Raw genomic sequence first — 17,282 nt, 5'->3', positions numbered from 1 at the left:
TAGAGGTTTTGTTGCCAAGGCTTTTTCATTTGTCATTATGATTCTCGTGGTTATTTAACAAATTAAACCAATCATTCATGTCATAATATGCTTTGAAGAAGCATCATGCATGAGGTACATGTACGAATGAAGACAGATGGTCGGTTCACGAGAACTTTCAAGGATTATACCCCCTGAAGAAGGGCATTATCATGCCCCAAATGCATTGGGATGATCTGTACCTCACCTTTACCTTTAAAAACCCAATTATGGCATGGCATGGAACCATTCCGTCGGCTGCCACGTGGTTGAAGGCCCTTTGCAAAGCTGGACTGCTCATGAGATGCAGCCAAGCCCAAAAAGTATTACAAAATGTAAAAATGATAAAATAATGAAGCAATACCATTAAGAAATGTTCCACATTATGCTGCATAATTTACTTTTTCCAGACGCATAATTTACTCAACCCAGATGCATAATTTGGCCCTCTTCTGCCGCATATTTCCAGTGGCTCTGGGCATAACACTGTCCCAGACTTCCTACTTCGACCAAAATCAAGCTGATGGAATCCTTCTGTTATAGGGCACATCAGGCAGTCCACTTAGGGTTGTGACTGGCCTGGTAGTGCACCATGCCTTCTTCCATAGCTAATTTGCTGTCTGTCCTGGTGCAAAATGGGCCTCTGGTTAGGGTATGGGATCTCCCAGGTCTGAGGGAAGCTGAGGTTGCATATCTAAGGTAGCAGGGGCTTTGAAATCCCTGGCCTTGGTATGCAGAGTCACTAGCTATCCTGCAGGAGGAGGTGTGGACACCTTTGTCGAAATCGGGGATTATTCCTGTCCTCAAAGCACTAGAAACTAGTCTGTAGTGGCAGGCTGCTCAATCCAAGTAAGCCAGCACACTTGAGGACTAGTAGGTTTTCAGGGGGCACTTTTTAGGTGCCCTCTTGGGGTGTATCATAATAAATCTAACAATGGCATCAGTGTGGATTTATTAAGACAAGGTGCTTTGTACCTTTCTGACCAGTGTCCTCCTAAAACATTCAAGTAAATTCTTCTAACAACCTCTGCCACTCCAGTAAGAAGAATCATCAACGATTCCTTAACCACTGGAATATTTCCAGAACTCAGAGTCACACATACGCCCTTAACTGAAGAAAACAAACGTGAACCCGCTGAACCCTGACAACTACAGACCCATTACAAATGGACCTTTCCTGGGCGTACTGATAGAAAGAGCAGCGTTTGCCCAGATGTCACAATTCATTTTTTATTTTAAACCTTTTTATTGGCATTTTCTTTAAGTACATCTATCAGTATTGGCGACAGTGGCATAAGATATATCACATACATTTCACACCTTAACATGAGGCCGATTAACATCGTGGTTGAAAGCCTCCTGTACAGTCCCAGAATTGGTGATATTTTTTAGGAGCAAGTGGTGAGGTAGTATCGGCCTTCGTGTAAGGCAGTCTACGTTGTGTGTAGGGAAGTGAGACGTACTCTCTGTTAGCACTATGTCGTAAGGGTTGTTTTGTGTCACTAGTAATATGAACTTAAACTCGGGAGGTAGAACTGGGGTACACTGTCTTATATTGCTCCCTTTGGTGGTAGCCGCCTGAATGTTGCAGTATGATATGGTGGCTAGTTAGGCATGCGCAGGTGAGGGGGGGTCACATATGTGGTAGTGTAGCTATGGCCCACTCGTGTTTGGCCGTTGTAACTCACCGGGCATCTGGCCCCACAGAGTTACCCTGAGTTGCCGCAGAGGTCGTGTGTGCCCTAGGAGAACTGGTAGTTGGAGACCCCGGCGCCGTCAGTGTTTCCTGTATAAAGGAATGGAGTATCATGGCCCATGGCATAGAGATCGGATGCTTACGGTTCCCTTAACCTCCTTTGAACGGAGCACTTCCTCTTCTGCTGTGCACCACTTAACTGCTCCCACCCATGCCGCTAGAGGGGTACCTTCCAGTGCTTTCCAATGCATGGTTATGCATCGTTTAGCCAGTAGGAGGACCAAGGACGCAAAGCACATTTCCACTTTCATGTTTTTGCAGAGTTTGCAGACAGTGCTAGCCTCCCATGTGTATAGGTCTGGGATTCCCGTGACTGTCCTGAGAGTGGTGTGAACTGTGTCCAAGTAGTTGCGTAGCGTTGGACAATCCCATAGCATGTGCTGGAATGAGACATTGGGCTCTGGACATCTGGGACAAGTGAAGGAGCTATCGGGGGAAGTACTTTTGTAGTTTTTCGCGAGTAAGGTATGCCGGGTGCAGAATGTAAAGCTGTATGTTTTTAAAGCGATCGTTACGGGACACTTTTTTGGGGAATTCTAAGGCGCGAACCCATTCCTTATCATGAAGTGGCCCACGAAAGTCAGTTACCCATTTTTCCAGGAGGGCTGCAAGGGTGGGTTGCTTAAGGGTCCGTATGGCTTTATATATCTAAGTGGCGCCCGGGGCCCATCTGCAGTAACACGTGAAGTGCCGGGTGCGTGGGAGGTTCAGTATCTATTGTATGCCACAATTTGCAGCGGTCTTCCATAAGCTGCCTATATAAGAGAAATTGTCCTCTAGGAAGGTCGAATTCTTCCATGAGTGTCTTGAAGGTCTGTAGCTGTCCGTTGAGGTATAGTGTGCCCACGTCTGTCAATGAAAGTTCAGTCCATGTGTGGAGTATACGCTCTGTGTAGTGTGCCCGACCCTTGGGAAAACCCAACAGTGGCAGGAGAGGAGTACAGGGGTGCCGCGCTGTCCATTCTGTGGATGCGTCAGGCAGAAATGTGCGGTCATCACCTGGAGTAGTCTGGGGTGGCATCGCCCCTGGCAGTAGCAGTCGGTTGATGACTGGGATCTGGATTTGCCCGGCTGTTGTGAACAGTTCCCCCTGTGCCCGGCCCACTGTCCAACGTGATACCCATTGCAATTGGGCGGCTAGAAAGTATGCCTCTAAGGATGGGGCAGCTAGTCCCCCCCCCCCCCCCCCCCCGATAGAGGGGCAGCTTGGCGAGGGCAATGCGCCTGCGTCCAGATCCCCATATGAGGGTCCCAAGGAGGGTGTCAAGCTCTCTAAAAAAGGAGCGTGGGGGGGACCACCGGAAGATTAGAGAAGGAATATAATAGCCGCGGAACGAGGATCATTTTAGCGACTGCTATTTTCCCCGTGACAGCCAGTGGGAGATCTTTCCAAAAGTGCATGTAGGATCTAATGCGAGCCATCGCCCTGCGGTAATTGCCCTCGTAGATGTCCTGAGGCGTGTAATATAGCCGGACTCCCAGGTATCGGACCGCCTGGGGGCTCCAGGAGATGTTGACTTTACCCAGTCTTATTGGGCAGTGGGGTACAGCTTGTACCAGGGGATATATCGGATGTCACAATTCATTGAAGAGTGCCATACTTTCAGACTTCCAAACAGGATCCCATCCGGGAAGAGGCACAGAATTTTCCCTCCTTGCCATCTGAGATGACCTGAAGAGCACACTTGACCGCAACGGGGTTGCTGCGCTACTAGTCTTGGACCTCCCCGCTGCCTTTGACACGGTTGACCAGGACGCTCTGAAACACTCTACGAAGCCGGCATAGAGGGAACTGCTCTAGACTGGATCGCAGCCTACCTTCGAAACACAACTAATGTCATCCATACCCCACCTTTCTCGTCCAAACCATACTCCACAAAAGCAGGGGTCCCTCAAGGCTCTATCATCGCGCCCATGCTTTTCAACATCTACATGAATTCATTACCGGTACTGAATTTTAATTGAATTTTATTGAATTTGATTTAGACCTCAATTGGGCTCATCAAATACATGATTAGAAAATGATAAAACAGTTGTATTATTCAATATTAAAACCATTTTAAACTACGTTTAAAAAGCTTATACAAGTTATAACAAGTAAATTCACATGGCAGAGATTTACAAAACTCAATTAAACTTCTTGCAGATCTGAGGTTATGTTTCAAACAAATAGGCCTTGTATGCCGGCGCCGGGCCTCTACCACGAGATCATGCTGTCCTCCATTACATATATCACAAGTTTCTGTAGAATTATCCGATTTGTCCCATTTAAAGGTCACATTCTTTAAGGGTAGAATCCCTAGCCTTATTAAAATTATGGTACGCCTGACCCTATGCTCTAATGAAAAACGTATATACTTTTGTGGTGTTTTATATTGTTGACTAGCTGCAAAGTGTGCATAGTGTTTTAACTGAGAACAATGGTCTAAATCTAGCTCCTAGCTTATTCTTGAGGTCAGGTTCTTTAGATAAAGCTTCAGATGTAAAGCGGTCATAGATTTCAATAGTGCAACTTTTCAACCAGACTGAATTAGTGCAGTATTTAAGTTCTTATTAAAAGTATGCTGGGGTGCATCGTCTCTGAAAAGTTTCTGATTTCAGGACATACCTTATGGCTTTTGCATGCACGCTATCTATAGATGGCTCTAGGCGAATCGCTTTAACGGGTACTGACTGATTTAACAATATACGTAGTAGAGCACCTTTTTTTACATTCCGTCATGAGCACGTGCTCAGGAAATCACTCTGCTGCAGACAGCAGATGGATTTCCCTTTTTTTTTTTTTTGCCTGGGGAGGTGGGGAAGAGCTTCCCCCAACCTCCCCAGGCATATTTTGGGATTTCACTGTAATGACAATTGCGCGCATGGGCGTGATCGTCATTGCAACAAAATCGAAACAAACTTGGTTTCAGTTTCTCCGTTTCGGTGCTTGTGGGGCTAGATGGGAGAGGTATAATTGGAAAGGGGAGCGTCCCCCTGGAGCTGCCCTTTGGGCAAGGGATTTTGCTCCGCCCATTGCGTTTTGGGCACACCAGTAGCCCCCAATCTGACCCCCTGGGTGGGCAGAAATCCCACTTACTATACAAAAATTTACTTAGGGTGGGGGCTGCCCAAAACGTGAATGCCAGTGCCCCCACCATTATAGCCTTTCTCCCCCCTTGGGGGGGGGGGGGGGGGGGGGGAGGGCAGTAGCCCCCAATTTCACGCCCCCCCCTCCCCTGGGGGAGGGGGGCAAAAAGCTCACTAGACGCCAGGGATTTATTTTGGGCAAATTAAAATTAGGGTCGGGGCTGGCCAAAACGGGCTTGCGCATTAACCAACACCCCCCCCCCCCCCCCAAACAAATTAGTCTTTCTGCCACACTAGCACCAGGGATTTTTCCCCCCGTAATTTTACTTGGGAGGGGGCTGTCCAAAACAGACATGCCAATGCCCCAACCCCCCCCCCCCCACCAAAATTACAGCCTCCCCACCCCATAAAATTACTGCCCCCCCCCCCCCCCCCTACCGAGGGCAAAAAGCCCACTAGACGCCAGGGATTTGTTTTGACAAATTGAAATTGGGGTGGGGGCTGCCTAAAATGCGCATGTTAATGCCAGTCACACCCCTACCAAAAAGAGTCTTTCTGCCCCACCTCCTCCCCCAGAAAGCCCACTAGAAACCAGGGATTTTTTTTGTATTCATATCGGGGTGGGGGCTGCCCAAAATTGGCATGACAATAACCCCCAATCCCCCCCCCCCCCCTCCCCGAGAAATTCCAGTCTTTCTGTATCTGGGTGGGCAGTAGCCCCGATCTGCCCCCGGGTGTGGGGGGGGGGGGGGGGGGGGGGGGGTCAGAAAGCCCACTATGTGCCAGTGATTACTCTGGCTTTTTTATGCATGGGGGCTGCCCGGAATGGGTATACTAATGCTCCCACCCCGAAATAAATTGCAGTCTTTCTACCCCCCCCCCCCACTCCCCCTGGGCAGCAGAAAGCCCACAAGGCACAGACTTATTTTTAGCAATGTGCCTTCCTGTGTATTTTGGGCCCGAGCGCAGCCGGCTCATAGGGAAACCTAGCAAACCTGTACATTTTTGAAAACTATACACCCAGGGGAATCCAGGATGGGGTGACTTGTGGGTCTCACCAGGTTCTGTTACCCAGAATCCCTTGCAAACCACAAACTTCGTAAAATAAAACATTTTCCTCCCAATTCTGCTGTGGGAACGTTCTGGAATCGGCGTGGATCCACAAATTTACTTCTACACCGCATTCCCCGAGGTCTACCGATCAAAATGGTACCTCACTCGCGTGGGTGGGTCAACGACTCGCGACAGGCAAGGTCCCAAAACCTAGTGAGGCGACATCAAAATTACCTATCACAAACAAACCTGGTTTTCAAGGGGGTCCCATGAGTTTCTGGCCCCAGGCTCAGCAGCCATCTAGGGAAACCTACCAAACGCACACATTTCTGAAAACTAGACACCCGGGGTATTCCAGGGAGGTATGGCTTGCGTGGATTCCCCATAATTTTCTTACCCACCACAGAAATGTCAGGAAAATTTGTTTTTTTTTAAATTGAGGTTTGCAAGTGAGTCTAGGTAACAGAACCTGGTGAGAGCCACACAAGTCACCCCATCCTGGATTCCCCTGGGTGTCTAGTTTTCAAAAATGTATAGGTTTGCTAGGTTTTCCCTAGGTGCCGGCAGAGAAAGGGTTCAAAATCTACAGCTAGGCACTTTCCAAAAAACGGTCAGTTTTCACTGTAAAAATAAAGTGTCCATGTTGCGTTTTCGACCGTTTCTTGTTGCGGGCACTAGGCCTACCCACACAAGTGAGGTACCATTTTTATCGGGAGACTTGGGGTAACAGAATTGTAGAGCAACTGTTATTACCTATTGACTTTCGATGCATTTCTGCCTTCCAAATGAAAGACAATATGTAAAACAAAAAAAAGTCATTTTGAAAAATGACCTACAAGTCTCATGCTAGTATGGGTACTCACAACTTCAGAAATTTGCAAATATCTACTGTTTCTAAACTCTGTATTTTGTTCCAATTTCAGAAATACGTAGGTGTCTTTCGTACCGATTTTTCCATGTATATATTTTCCCAAATTAATTGCTATATACCTGGAACATAATAAAAAAAAACATTGCAGTACTAGCGACCTGTATACAGCCTCATTTACGGGCACTCATTCACCCAGACCAATCAGGCTTTATGCCAGGGCGAAACACGGCAATGAATATTAGATGATTGCACGGCATACTGGCCAGTGGGCCCTACATCCACGAGGATGCAGTTATCTCGCTGGATGCAAGTATGGCTTTTGACCGAGTGGAGTGGCCCTTTGTCTTTGCAGTGCTTGCGCGTTTGGGTTTCGGGCCCAAATTTTGTGCATGGGTGCAGTTGCTATATACAGGACCTCTGGCGCAGGTGGCAGTGAACGGACGACTATCAGGAGACTTTGCGCTGGGACGGGTGACTAGACAAGGGTGCCCTCTCTCCCCACTGCTATTCCCCCTGGTGCTGGAACCGTTGGCGGCATGGATAAGGCAGGATCCAGTTATAACAGGACTAAAGTGGACGGAGAGCTGGGACGACTGTATCTCGCTATACGCGGATGATATCTTGGTATACCTGACGCGACCGGAGCGGTCCATAGGTAGCCTACTGACATTTACGAATCCTATGGTAGACTCTCCGGTTACTCGATCAACTGGGCGAAATCAGTGCTTTACGTCTTACATGGACCCACACCACAGTTACCCAGAGGAGTGACGATATCAGTGGCAGAGGATGGTTTCAAATATCTCGTCCTAAACATCACACCTGATCCGGCACTATTCTTTGAACGCACCTACTTCCGCCCCTGAGAAGACTACGAAGCGATGTCAAGCACTGGCACTCCCTTCCACTGACGTTACTAGGGAGAGCAGCTTTGTTCAAAATGATGGCTTTTCCTCGATTCCTCTACGCACTGCAAAACACGCCCATATCGATCCCAGACTCCTACTTTAAATCAGTGGAGGCGGAGGTGGGCTGTCTGCTGTGGGAGGGTAAGCCTCACCGCATAGCTCTCTGTAAACTGGTGCGGAGTTGGTATGATGGTGGAATCGCCCTGCCCAACATACGTCTATACTATTGGGCCTCCCAGCTCATTATAATTAATCAATGGCTACACGCACCACAAGACGACCCGGCTCTACGAATGGATAGGCACATGCTGGGATTGAAGGGAGTCCTCCGAGCCTTGTACGATAAATCCTGGAAAAATAAGCTAACAGGCCCCACAGCACACACCGTACAGATATGGTACACGGCGCAGCGCAGGCTGGGTTGGGAGGGGGTGATCACTCAGCAGATGCCGCTGTGGGTCTCCCCCAAGATAGACATGATACACCTAAGTAAAGGATTTGCGGGGTGGTACCTCATGGGCATGTCCAGGGTCGGAGACCTCTGGAAACTGGGTGGGGTGATCCTGTTTGAGCAGTTGCAGACAGAGTATCGGATGGAACGGCCTGAGCGTTTCAGATTTCTGCAAATACAAAATGCACTAAGGAAAGCCATACCTAAGGGGACTGTCCTACCCGAATCCTCCCCACTTGAGGATTGTTTGCTCACAGACCACCTAGCCAAGAAAGCTATATCGTTGACATATCGTAAACTGGTGAACCATCAAAAAGACCCCACAGGGATCCTTAAAAGGAACTGGGAGGCAGAGGTGGGGGAAATGGACGAACAAGAGTGGCAGGAGGCGCTGGTGGCACTGCGGGAGGTGGCGATCCCATCCAAACTAAAGCTGGTGCAACTTAAAATACTACACCGGATATACTACACTAGATCCACACTTCATAAAATAGGGAGGGCAGATACTCCGCTCTGCCTATGAGGGTGCGGCCTCCAGGGCACCTTCTATCCTACCATATGGGACTGCCCTGACATCACTATATACTGGAGGGAGGTTATGGCAACGGTATCCCTGGTTACCGGTCACGATGTCCCCCCCTGATGTGTTTGCTGAATGTGTGGGACGCTACCGATCTTAACCACGCCGACCAAACCTGGGTGGCCATGGGACTAGCATTAGCAAAGAGGAATATTGCACAACACTGGGGGGGCGCAGTCAACCCCCCCCCCCTCCCACGCGTGGTGGTGTGACCTGGATGGTGCCATGATTGCGGAAAAGGTGGTATTTTTTAACAGGGGTTGCCCCCGGAAATGGCAGCGGGTTTGGGGAAAATGGAATACATTCTGGGGTAATATATGTGAACCCCCTCTGCCGGACTCAGTCAGAACTGAGCGAATAGAATATGGGCATCATTACACTATAAGGGATGGTGGAACCAGGGAATGGGAAAAGCTCTACGATGCAACATGAGGTGTATGAAAAGGTTGCGCATAACTGTACTATTAAGAATGTTACAACTTGAACAATCTGATTGCAAACTGTCTTGAGAGTGAAGCCTGTATTGACAAAAGGTGTACAATTACTGTTAATAAAAATTGTTTAAAAAAAAAAACACATTGCACGACGCTGCTCAGTTATTGGCTCTGGATTTGTCGGGTTCTTGGTGAACCCTCAAGTCCTATATATCCCCACAACCAGAAAGGTCTAGTGGATATAACGGTATATTGTTTTCAAACAGCTGTCACAATTAGAATAAGTTGCAGGTGAAAACGTGGTCACAAATAGCTGTCTTTTTTTTTTTTCCAACTAATTTTCAATTTTTCCTATATTTAACAGTTGGTTTCTATAAAGAAACCTTGAAGAATATACACCAATGACCCCTTGCCGAATTCAGAATTTTGTCTACTTTCTAAAATGTATAGCTTTCCAGGATCCGTTATTGCTTACATACCCATTTCTACCCTTAACTGGAAGGAGGTTGTAAGCACAAAGCATAGCAAAAATAGGCTAGGTCACAGAAAAATGCCAAAATTGTGTAAAACACTTTGGTTTTCTGACAAGTCTGCTTGTCCCTGAAAGCTGGGAAGATGGTGATTTCAGCACCACAAACCCTTTTTTGATACCATTTGCAGCGGAAAAAACCAGACGCTTTCATCTGTAGCCCTTTTTTCCCCATTCTCCCCCCCCCCCCCCCCCCACCCCCACACACCAAAAAAAATTGCTGTATTTTGGGTAATTTCTGGGATCCAGAAACCCTGGGAACCTTTAGAATCCCCATGATGTTGGGTGGGGGGGGGGGCGACGCACGTGAGGGGGGGGAGGCCAGGCAAGGCAGCAAAGGGGTTAAATGTAACCATGGAAATGGCTGTATAGTCGGTACAACACGAAAAATCATTTATGCCTCTGTTCGGTTGTTGGATCTGAGTAGCGCGTCTTTTTGGAGAACCTTCAAACCCTACATACCAACCACCATATCCAGAAGGGTCAGTCGGACTTAACCGTATATTGCTATTGTAACTCACCCATTATGACAAAAAATGACAGATGAAAACATTATCCCCAATCCCTATTTTTTCCCCACTTGATTTCATTATTTTTTATTTCAACGATTAGTTTCTTTGGGAAAACCTTGAGGAATCTATGCAATTGACCACATGCTGAGCTCCGAATTTTGTCTGTTTTACTCAGTTACTAGATTTCTGAGAGAGCCCATGTGTTTCACACCTGTTTCCACATCAAACTGCAAATAGATTGCAACCACAAAAATTTGGAAAGGGAGCATACTTGAATTATGTTTTTCCTGATCGCACTGATAGAGGCAGGAAAACCGCTCAAGCTATTGCTCTCACCCGGAGGGAGCAGCATGTTCTGTTCCTCAACGGAACACAAATCTGCTCCAAAGTGGCGAAAGCTTTTTCAAAGCTCCTGCCCACTTGAAGCAGATTGTGTCTGTTCCCATGTGGCGGGTGTGTTGTAAATACTACGCCAGGCGGGAGCAAACAAGTTTCCCTGCCTCCGCAGGAATAGATACCGCTGTGTCCTGGGGGTGGGCTCCCCGGGACATAGAATGTGAGCCAGCCCCAAGGCCAAAAATACTCAGAGGGGAGGGGGTTGTCACCCAACTGCCTCTTTCTACAGTTAGCATGCTAGGGAGATGGGGTCCCCAGTGTCTTTTCGAAGTCTCATGGCCCCCTTCCCTTTTTTGGTGCATTTCTGCCCCGGGGCCATGGGAGGGGGGGCCTTGTGGTCCCCCTGCCCTTAAGGAATGCGGCCCAGGAGTGGGATATCCCCCGGGGCCTATAATAGCTCACTGAGGGGAGCCGTGTGTCCTCTCTCCGTATATTGGGTTAATTGGGCCGGGGGGGTTGGGGTCCCTGGGGCGGAAACCTTTTAAGGAAGGGGGTTTATGACACACTCCCCTAATGAATACATAGAGTCCCAGGAGGATAGCATCCCCAGGGCTAAATATGGCCTAGGAAGGGGGTTTCTTGACCTCCCCATAATGTGTAAATTGGGCCATGTGGCTCAACAAGATGGGTCGCGTCGGCCCCCTCCACTTTTATTTAAATGTTGGCCCTGGGGAAGGACTCCCTTGGGCTCAGGAGGGGGTATATGCGTGCCCCTTTCCATTATTAATTACTTTGCACAGGGAATGGGATCCTCAGGCACTTCTAAGGCTCGAGGAAGGGGGCGGAGCACACAGCCCCTCCTCACCTTTTATAATGTAATGAGACTCCAGGGGATAGGGTCTCTGGGGCCTTAAAAGGTTGGGGGGCACACTGACCTCCCTTCCCCCTTTGAGGAAAAAAAAACTCCCTGCAGGATGGGTTTCTTGGGGCTAAAGTAGGCTCAGGGAGAGGGAAGAATGTATAACCTGTTTAATACCTCTACACAGCCATGATGCATTAGAAGCACATGCGTTTTGTAAACACTTGCACTCATTAGCTGCTCATAGTCTGGACAAAATAAGGTAGGAAAGTAATATGATAGTTACCCACTACTTTGTAAACTATAAAATAAACTAGCACACCTATTGAAAGTAATCCGTGATGTCATAAATGTCATAGAACATGTCATGAGTGATGCGATGTGCATGGTGGGGGTGCAAGTTCTAGTTAGCTATGATAAGGAGTTGGTGGATTTCAGTGTGTTTAAAAAAAAAAAAAAAATACATTTATTCAAAACTTAAGTTATCATTGACATATTCACCTAACTATAACATTACTTTAACCTTTGTTTTTTTCTGTAAATTAATTTGTGTACATTCACCTGTACAATATAAATTGAGTACTGGACCCCTAATCTTTCTTTTTTCACACCAACAGGTCTCGTTTGAATTCCGGTCATTAATACACTCTCAACTAGCTACCGTATTTTTTGATGAGGTTGTTAAACAGATGGTCACAGCCTTTGAAAGAAGAGCATCCAAACTCTATGGCCCAGAGACTGTAATCCCACGTGAATTAATGCATCATGAAGTGCACCACACGTGAAGCTTGATGAAAAACTGAACTTGTCTATATCAGTCATATCTAAATACTGTATTTATATGAACTTTTGTTTCTTTAGGCGTTCACACACCTTGCGGGGGGATTACTTTTTATATGATTATAGTTTGTTTATAGCTTATCATTGGTTGTAAAAACCAAGCACATGCACAGATATATTATGCACCATGTACAAATGTATTTTAGATTAAGAAATGTCACATGTTTTTGTGTGTATATAACTGCATTGGCTTCGTGCATGCAGTTGTAAAATTGTGGCAGCTACTTATATACTGCGAGTTAAGATTTAACACATTCTTCTCTGTAATTTTGCCAAATTTAAAATTTGGCTATTCACTTGAATTCTTCTCAAGAAACTTACTGCCTTTGTTACAGTAACTGTAATAGTTATCAAAACCCTTTTGCCTACTTGATGATGTACTAATTTTAAGTTATTAGAATTTAGATTCTTAATATGCTCCTATTTATTATCTGTGCGTTTTAATGGCTTTGTGTTGATAAATGCTAGACTACATGTGAGCAGTGAGCCATCAGAAGAACAGATGTTTACGGATGCACCTCTCTACTTCTCTTTATGCACTGACATGTCCCGGGGTTCTCTGAAGGAGCGACTGTAATTCACTAATCTCCTTGATTATTAGTTATGCCAGACGGTCGGAATACCTTCTTACGGGAATATGGTAATGTCGGAAAATGCGCTTTGCATTTATTGAAAGGGGGGGAAAAAAAACCTTGAACTGGAGATCAAAGCATCTCACTAAAACTGACCAGTTAATGTTACGTATGTGCTTGAAGTTTTTAGTTTTGTTTTACATAATACTTTATATATCAGGATTTTACAGTTTGCCAATGTGATGGCCCTTGTGTGTTGCAGCTGTGAAAGAGGTTACAAATATAATAAATATACGCATCTTTTGTCAAAGTAACGCTTCTACCCAACGCCAGAAGCCTTTTGATTTGCCCAACCTCGCTTTATTTTCTCTTGTGATAGGCCTTGACGTGCAGTGAGTACTTTTTTTTTTTTAAGCAGATGATTCATCATAATGAACATATTACGTGGAATGGAAGCAGTTTATTCGTAGTGGTCCAGAGCTTCCACCAAAACATTGGTGCTTATCGTCTGACATTAAAGGGAATGGTTGAGTTATCAATTAACTTCAAGAAGTTAATTTGTTTTATGAGGAATGCTTCTTTTTTTTCTTTTGTAACTACATTTCAAACTTTCTAAACAATTTGCGTGAGCCAAACCTTTTTCCTCATATTTTTTATCGCCCACAAAATAAAAAATAGATTTGAGTGTTTTTAAAGCAATAAAAATCTATTTAAAAAGTGTATTTAAGTGTTTTTTTCTTTTTGTGAAATGTTTGTTTTTCTAGGCTGGTGCTCTCTGATTATGTTAACTGTAATCTTTAAGCAATCATTGTTTTAGAATTTTTGTTTATATATATTTTTTTTTTAGTTCAGTTACACCATTTTGGGGGCGTGGCTTTGAAGCCAAGAATGGCGGACGCATGAGCCTGCTGCTCCCCACCGGCCCGACCATGATCTTGCGACTTCTGGCAGTGGAGAGGGTGACGAGAATCGTACATACTATAGCTCCCCTCTAGAACATGTAGGGCTGCCATAAAGGAGAATCGGAGCCATGAAAACTGATACGGCAGCTGCTGCAGGCCTATGATCAGTGACGAGCCGCAGCGACCAACCTGGTGGGCCCATATGGTGGAACTGTACCACCCTAGAAGATGAACAGCCGTGGAACCTTGGGTGGCTGGGTGCAGGTGGTGGGCAGTGGAGGACCGGTGCCCCCCAGGAGGAACTGGGGATAGCCATGCCCCAATTCTGACACCGCATGGCCCGTGGAGAGAGCTGAGTTTGCCAGACAGCCGTTGGCATTGCTGTGTCACTGAGGACCTCGGCTACTAACGCGAGCAGGATGAGACCGCTGAGGCCCCGCCTGCACCTGTCTCCCTGTGACTGCCGGCGAGGCTGAGGTGATGCCCCGGCTTGGTGCGGCCCCTCTTGGTTCGATGCGACACAGGCCTCTGCTGGCTGCTTCTGCGGGTGAGCTACTGGTAGGCCACGGAGGTCCAGGTCGGAGGTGGCGAAAGCTGATCTGTCTGCTGAGACTCCAGGCTTTTTGGATTGTGACTCCCTGCTATACTCTGGTGGGCTGTAGGACTTGGGTGATACTCTGCTAGAGGCTCCAATGTGGGAGCAAGCAGCTGCTCCCTGCTCATAGGAACCCTCTAGAGCTGTGGCACAGGGAGTCTTTGCACCCCTGGAGTTAGGCACTTGCGGGGACGTTTTAGGAATATGCAGAGCCTGTGAGCATTTGGGCCCTGAACCGGGGCCCAGTGGTGACTTGGAGGCTACTTTGTGAATGGGTGAGTCGTAGGTGGCCCTCTTCCCTATGCTTGCCCCCTCCAGGCCAACCCCAGTTTTTGCAGGGAAGCTTAGAACTGTGGCCTTAACCAGGCCCATGGAGGGCTGAGTCCTGAGGGTTGTTGAATCTGGAGGGTGGCTGGGGTGGAGAAGCCACAGCAGAAGGCACTGACACAGCAGGCCCAGCTTGACTGGCTTGCTGATTGATCCCAACCTTGCCTTCTTTTGGCCTGCAGCATGCACCTGTCTGGAGCGGTGAGGCGGGCCTGCCTGGCTCCTGGAAGTAGGTCCCCCCCCCTCACGGATCGTGGTGGGATGCCTGGATAGTGGAGGGAACTGGTGTTCGGGAGCTGGCCATACACTGCCTCCCTGCCATTGGCCTGAATCTCTTGCCACAGTAGGCTACCTGCTTATTTCTAGTTGCACAATTGGTGGGTACGGGAATGGGGACTGGGTACATTAGAACACCAGCAACCAGATACTTCTGATCTTAACCCTGAGGTGCCAACCATGGAAACGTATGGATAGACTACACAGTTGGACTTTGGGAAGCCCAGGGTAAGGACGACTGGAGTGGCTACAGACCAAGGAGAGGACTTTCCTGGCCAGAAGCCCCAGTGGGAACCAACCCAGTTCAACATCAATTGGCAAAGATATTAGAGGCCATCGCGGATACTGAGTCTACTCTCCACCAGGATATTGGCACTGTATCAGTAGGCCTGGGGTTGCTTCGTACTGAACACAGTAAATTGGTGGAGAGAGTGGGCATTGCGGAAACTTCCATTGCGGATCTCCAACTTATGAAACAAGCGCTGGCTCATACAGTCTAGGAGCTCATGGATCAGGTTTGTACTCTAGAACGCATGGCAGATGATGCCCAAGGTCACAACAGGAGGAACAATATTTGGGTGGTTGGTTGGTCTGCCAGGGGGAAAGAGGACAAATGACATGCTGCCCTTCTTTGAAACCTTGTTCCGCACAGTGGTGGCCCCAGAGGATCGCCCTGATTTTTATACTCTCAAAAGGACCCATCGGGTCCCTGCCTGTCAACCCATGCCAGGTCGACTGCTCCACCTGGTGGTGGCAAGATTCTTACACTTTAGTAACAGAGATACCCTTCTAAATAAAGCAAGAGTTAAAGGTCCATTTATTATATTTGTATTATTGCGTTTTCCAAATAAAACAAAACATAACAAAGCATGAATACACATTGCATAGCCTTCCACATTGTCCATGTAGGGTAAGCATATAACCGAGTGACTATCTTGGTCGAATCTAGACATCTGTGCAAACTGACTAGGGGCATAGAGAAGTCAGAGGCAGTAGTACAGTTCACATGGTTACACATACTTGGAACAAACAGTGTATCTGTCAAGGCTCTACCCCGGGTCCTTATGACGACAGAATTCCGCCCTCCTCCTCTCCCTCCAGACCATAATATTTAATCCATGGGGCCCAAATTTTCTGTACCTTTTTAGGACAGCCCGGGCCCTATATACCACCTATTCCGCAGCCATGTAGAAGTTGAGACTTGCCCTCCATTCGGTAATAGTGGGTATTTAGCTATATCCTGTTTGGCTACTACCAACCCCAAGTTTGCGCCTTGGGATGTCTACCTCTGTTGGAATTCCCAAAAGGAGAAATCGTGGCTCCAGTTCTATTTGGACTTCCAATATACGATTGAGCGCCTCACAATTGATCCCAATAGGTCTGTATTTCAGTGCACCCCCAGAGGGTATGTATAAACGTCCCAGGCTCAGTATGACATTGAAGACACCCCAGGCCCTTCCTATTGTATGCAATTTGACTATAAAAATATGTGCGCTGTAATATTTTGTATTGGATGAGGCGTAACCTTAATTTTATTGTCCCTTCACGTGGATGCATGAGGGTGGCCTCCCAATCAATATCCTCAAACTTACTGGTGACAGTTTCCCATTTTGCACAAAGTGGGCCCAGTCTATTGGGCAGGTTATTAAGTAATGTTTTGCAGGTAAAGGAAATAGCTTTTGCTGGGATTTCCTCTTGGAGGAGACTACCTTCTAGCGGGGCATTTTCCGGTAGCGTTGTACCATCCAACCCCCTCTGCCACCCAAGCATGTTGCAAACGAAGGTACGCGTATGTCTGAGTGTCATGTAGTTGATATCTAGCTTGGAGCATGTGGAAAGAGGCCAACACTCCATGTTCCAGGACATTGACAATTTTAGAGATCCCTATTAGGTCCCAATGCCTAAAGCCACTCAATTTTCCAATCTTTCAGCCTAGTTCCCTCCCAGAGTGGGGTTTCCCTGGTGCATTTTTGGTCCCACTTCATTTGTCGCTCTGTACTCTTCCATGCTTCCAATGTTCTCTGGGTCGCCTGGAGCAGTCTACTTACCGCCTTACCTCCATAAAGATAATGAAGTTGGTAGTGGTCCCTAAACTGCAGCCTTTCGAGCCTATATATGTCGAATGATCCCCAGATGCATGGATCCATTAATTAATGGCAATAAGGTGAGTCGCTCTATAATAGGACCTAATGTCTGGCAGAGCCAAACCCCCATTATAGAGATTCCGCTGCAGTATTGAAAGTGCAATATGTGGATGGGCCCCCGTCCCAGAGGAGTAAGTGTAGCTCCCTATCAATGCCCTTAAATATCAGATCCTTAATCTTAGTATTTTGCAATATGTAGAGCAACTGCGGGAGTGTTACCATTTTACATATAGCAGCCCTGCCCACAATG

The 17,282-nt window shown here is 47.1% G+C and overlaps 1 protein-coding gene across 1 annotated transcript in view; it reads left to right on the top strand.

Moving 5' to 3' along the window:
* COQ10B (coenzyme Q10B) overlaps window positions 1–13,510 on the top strand; it is a 71,648-nt gene extending 58,138 nt beyond the window's left edge. Inside the window, exon 5 of the mRNA XM_085648747.1 lies at window positions 11,994–13,510. Within this exon, the coding sequence (XP_085504873.1) occupies window positions 11,994–12,161 (168 nt within the window). The 3' untranslated portion in view covers window positions 12,162–13,510. The remainder of the gene's footprint in view (window positions 1–11,993) is intronic.
* Window positions 13,511–17,282: the final 3,772 nt, after the last annotated feature.

The sequence above is a fragment of the Triturus cristatus genome, chromosome 3_2 (assembly GCF_964204655.1).
Source record: "Triturus cristatus chromosome 3_2, aTriCri1.1, whole genome shotgun sequence".
NCBI lineage: Eukaryota > Metazoa > Chordata > Amphibia > Caudata > Salamandridae > Triturus > Triturus cristatus.
The sequence above is the reverse complement of the archived record's forward strand: the minus strand, read 5'-3'. Positions and strand labels throughout refer to the sequence as shown.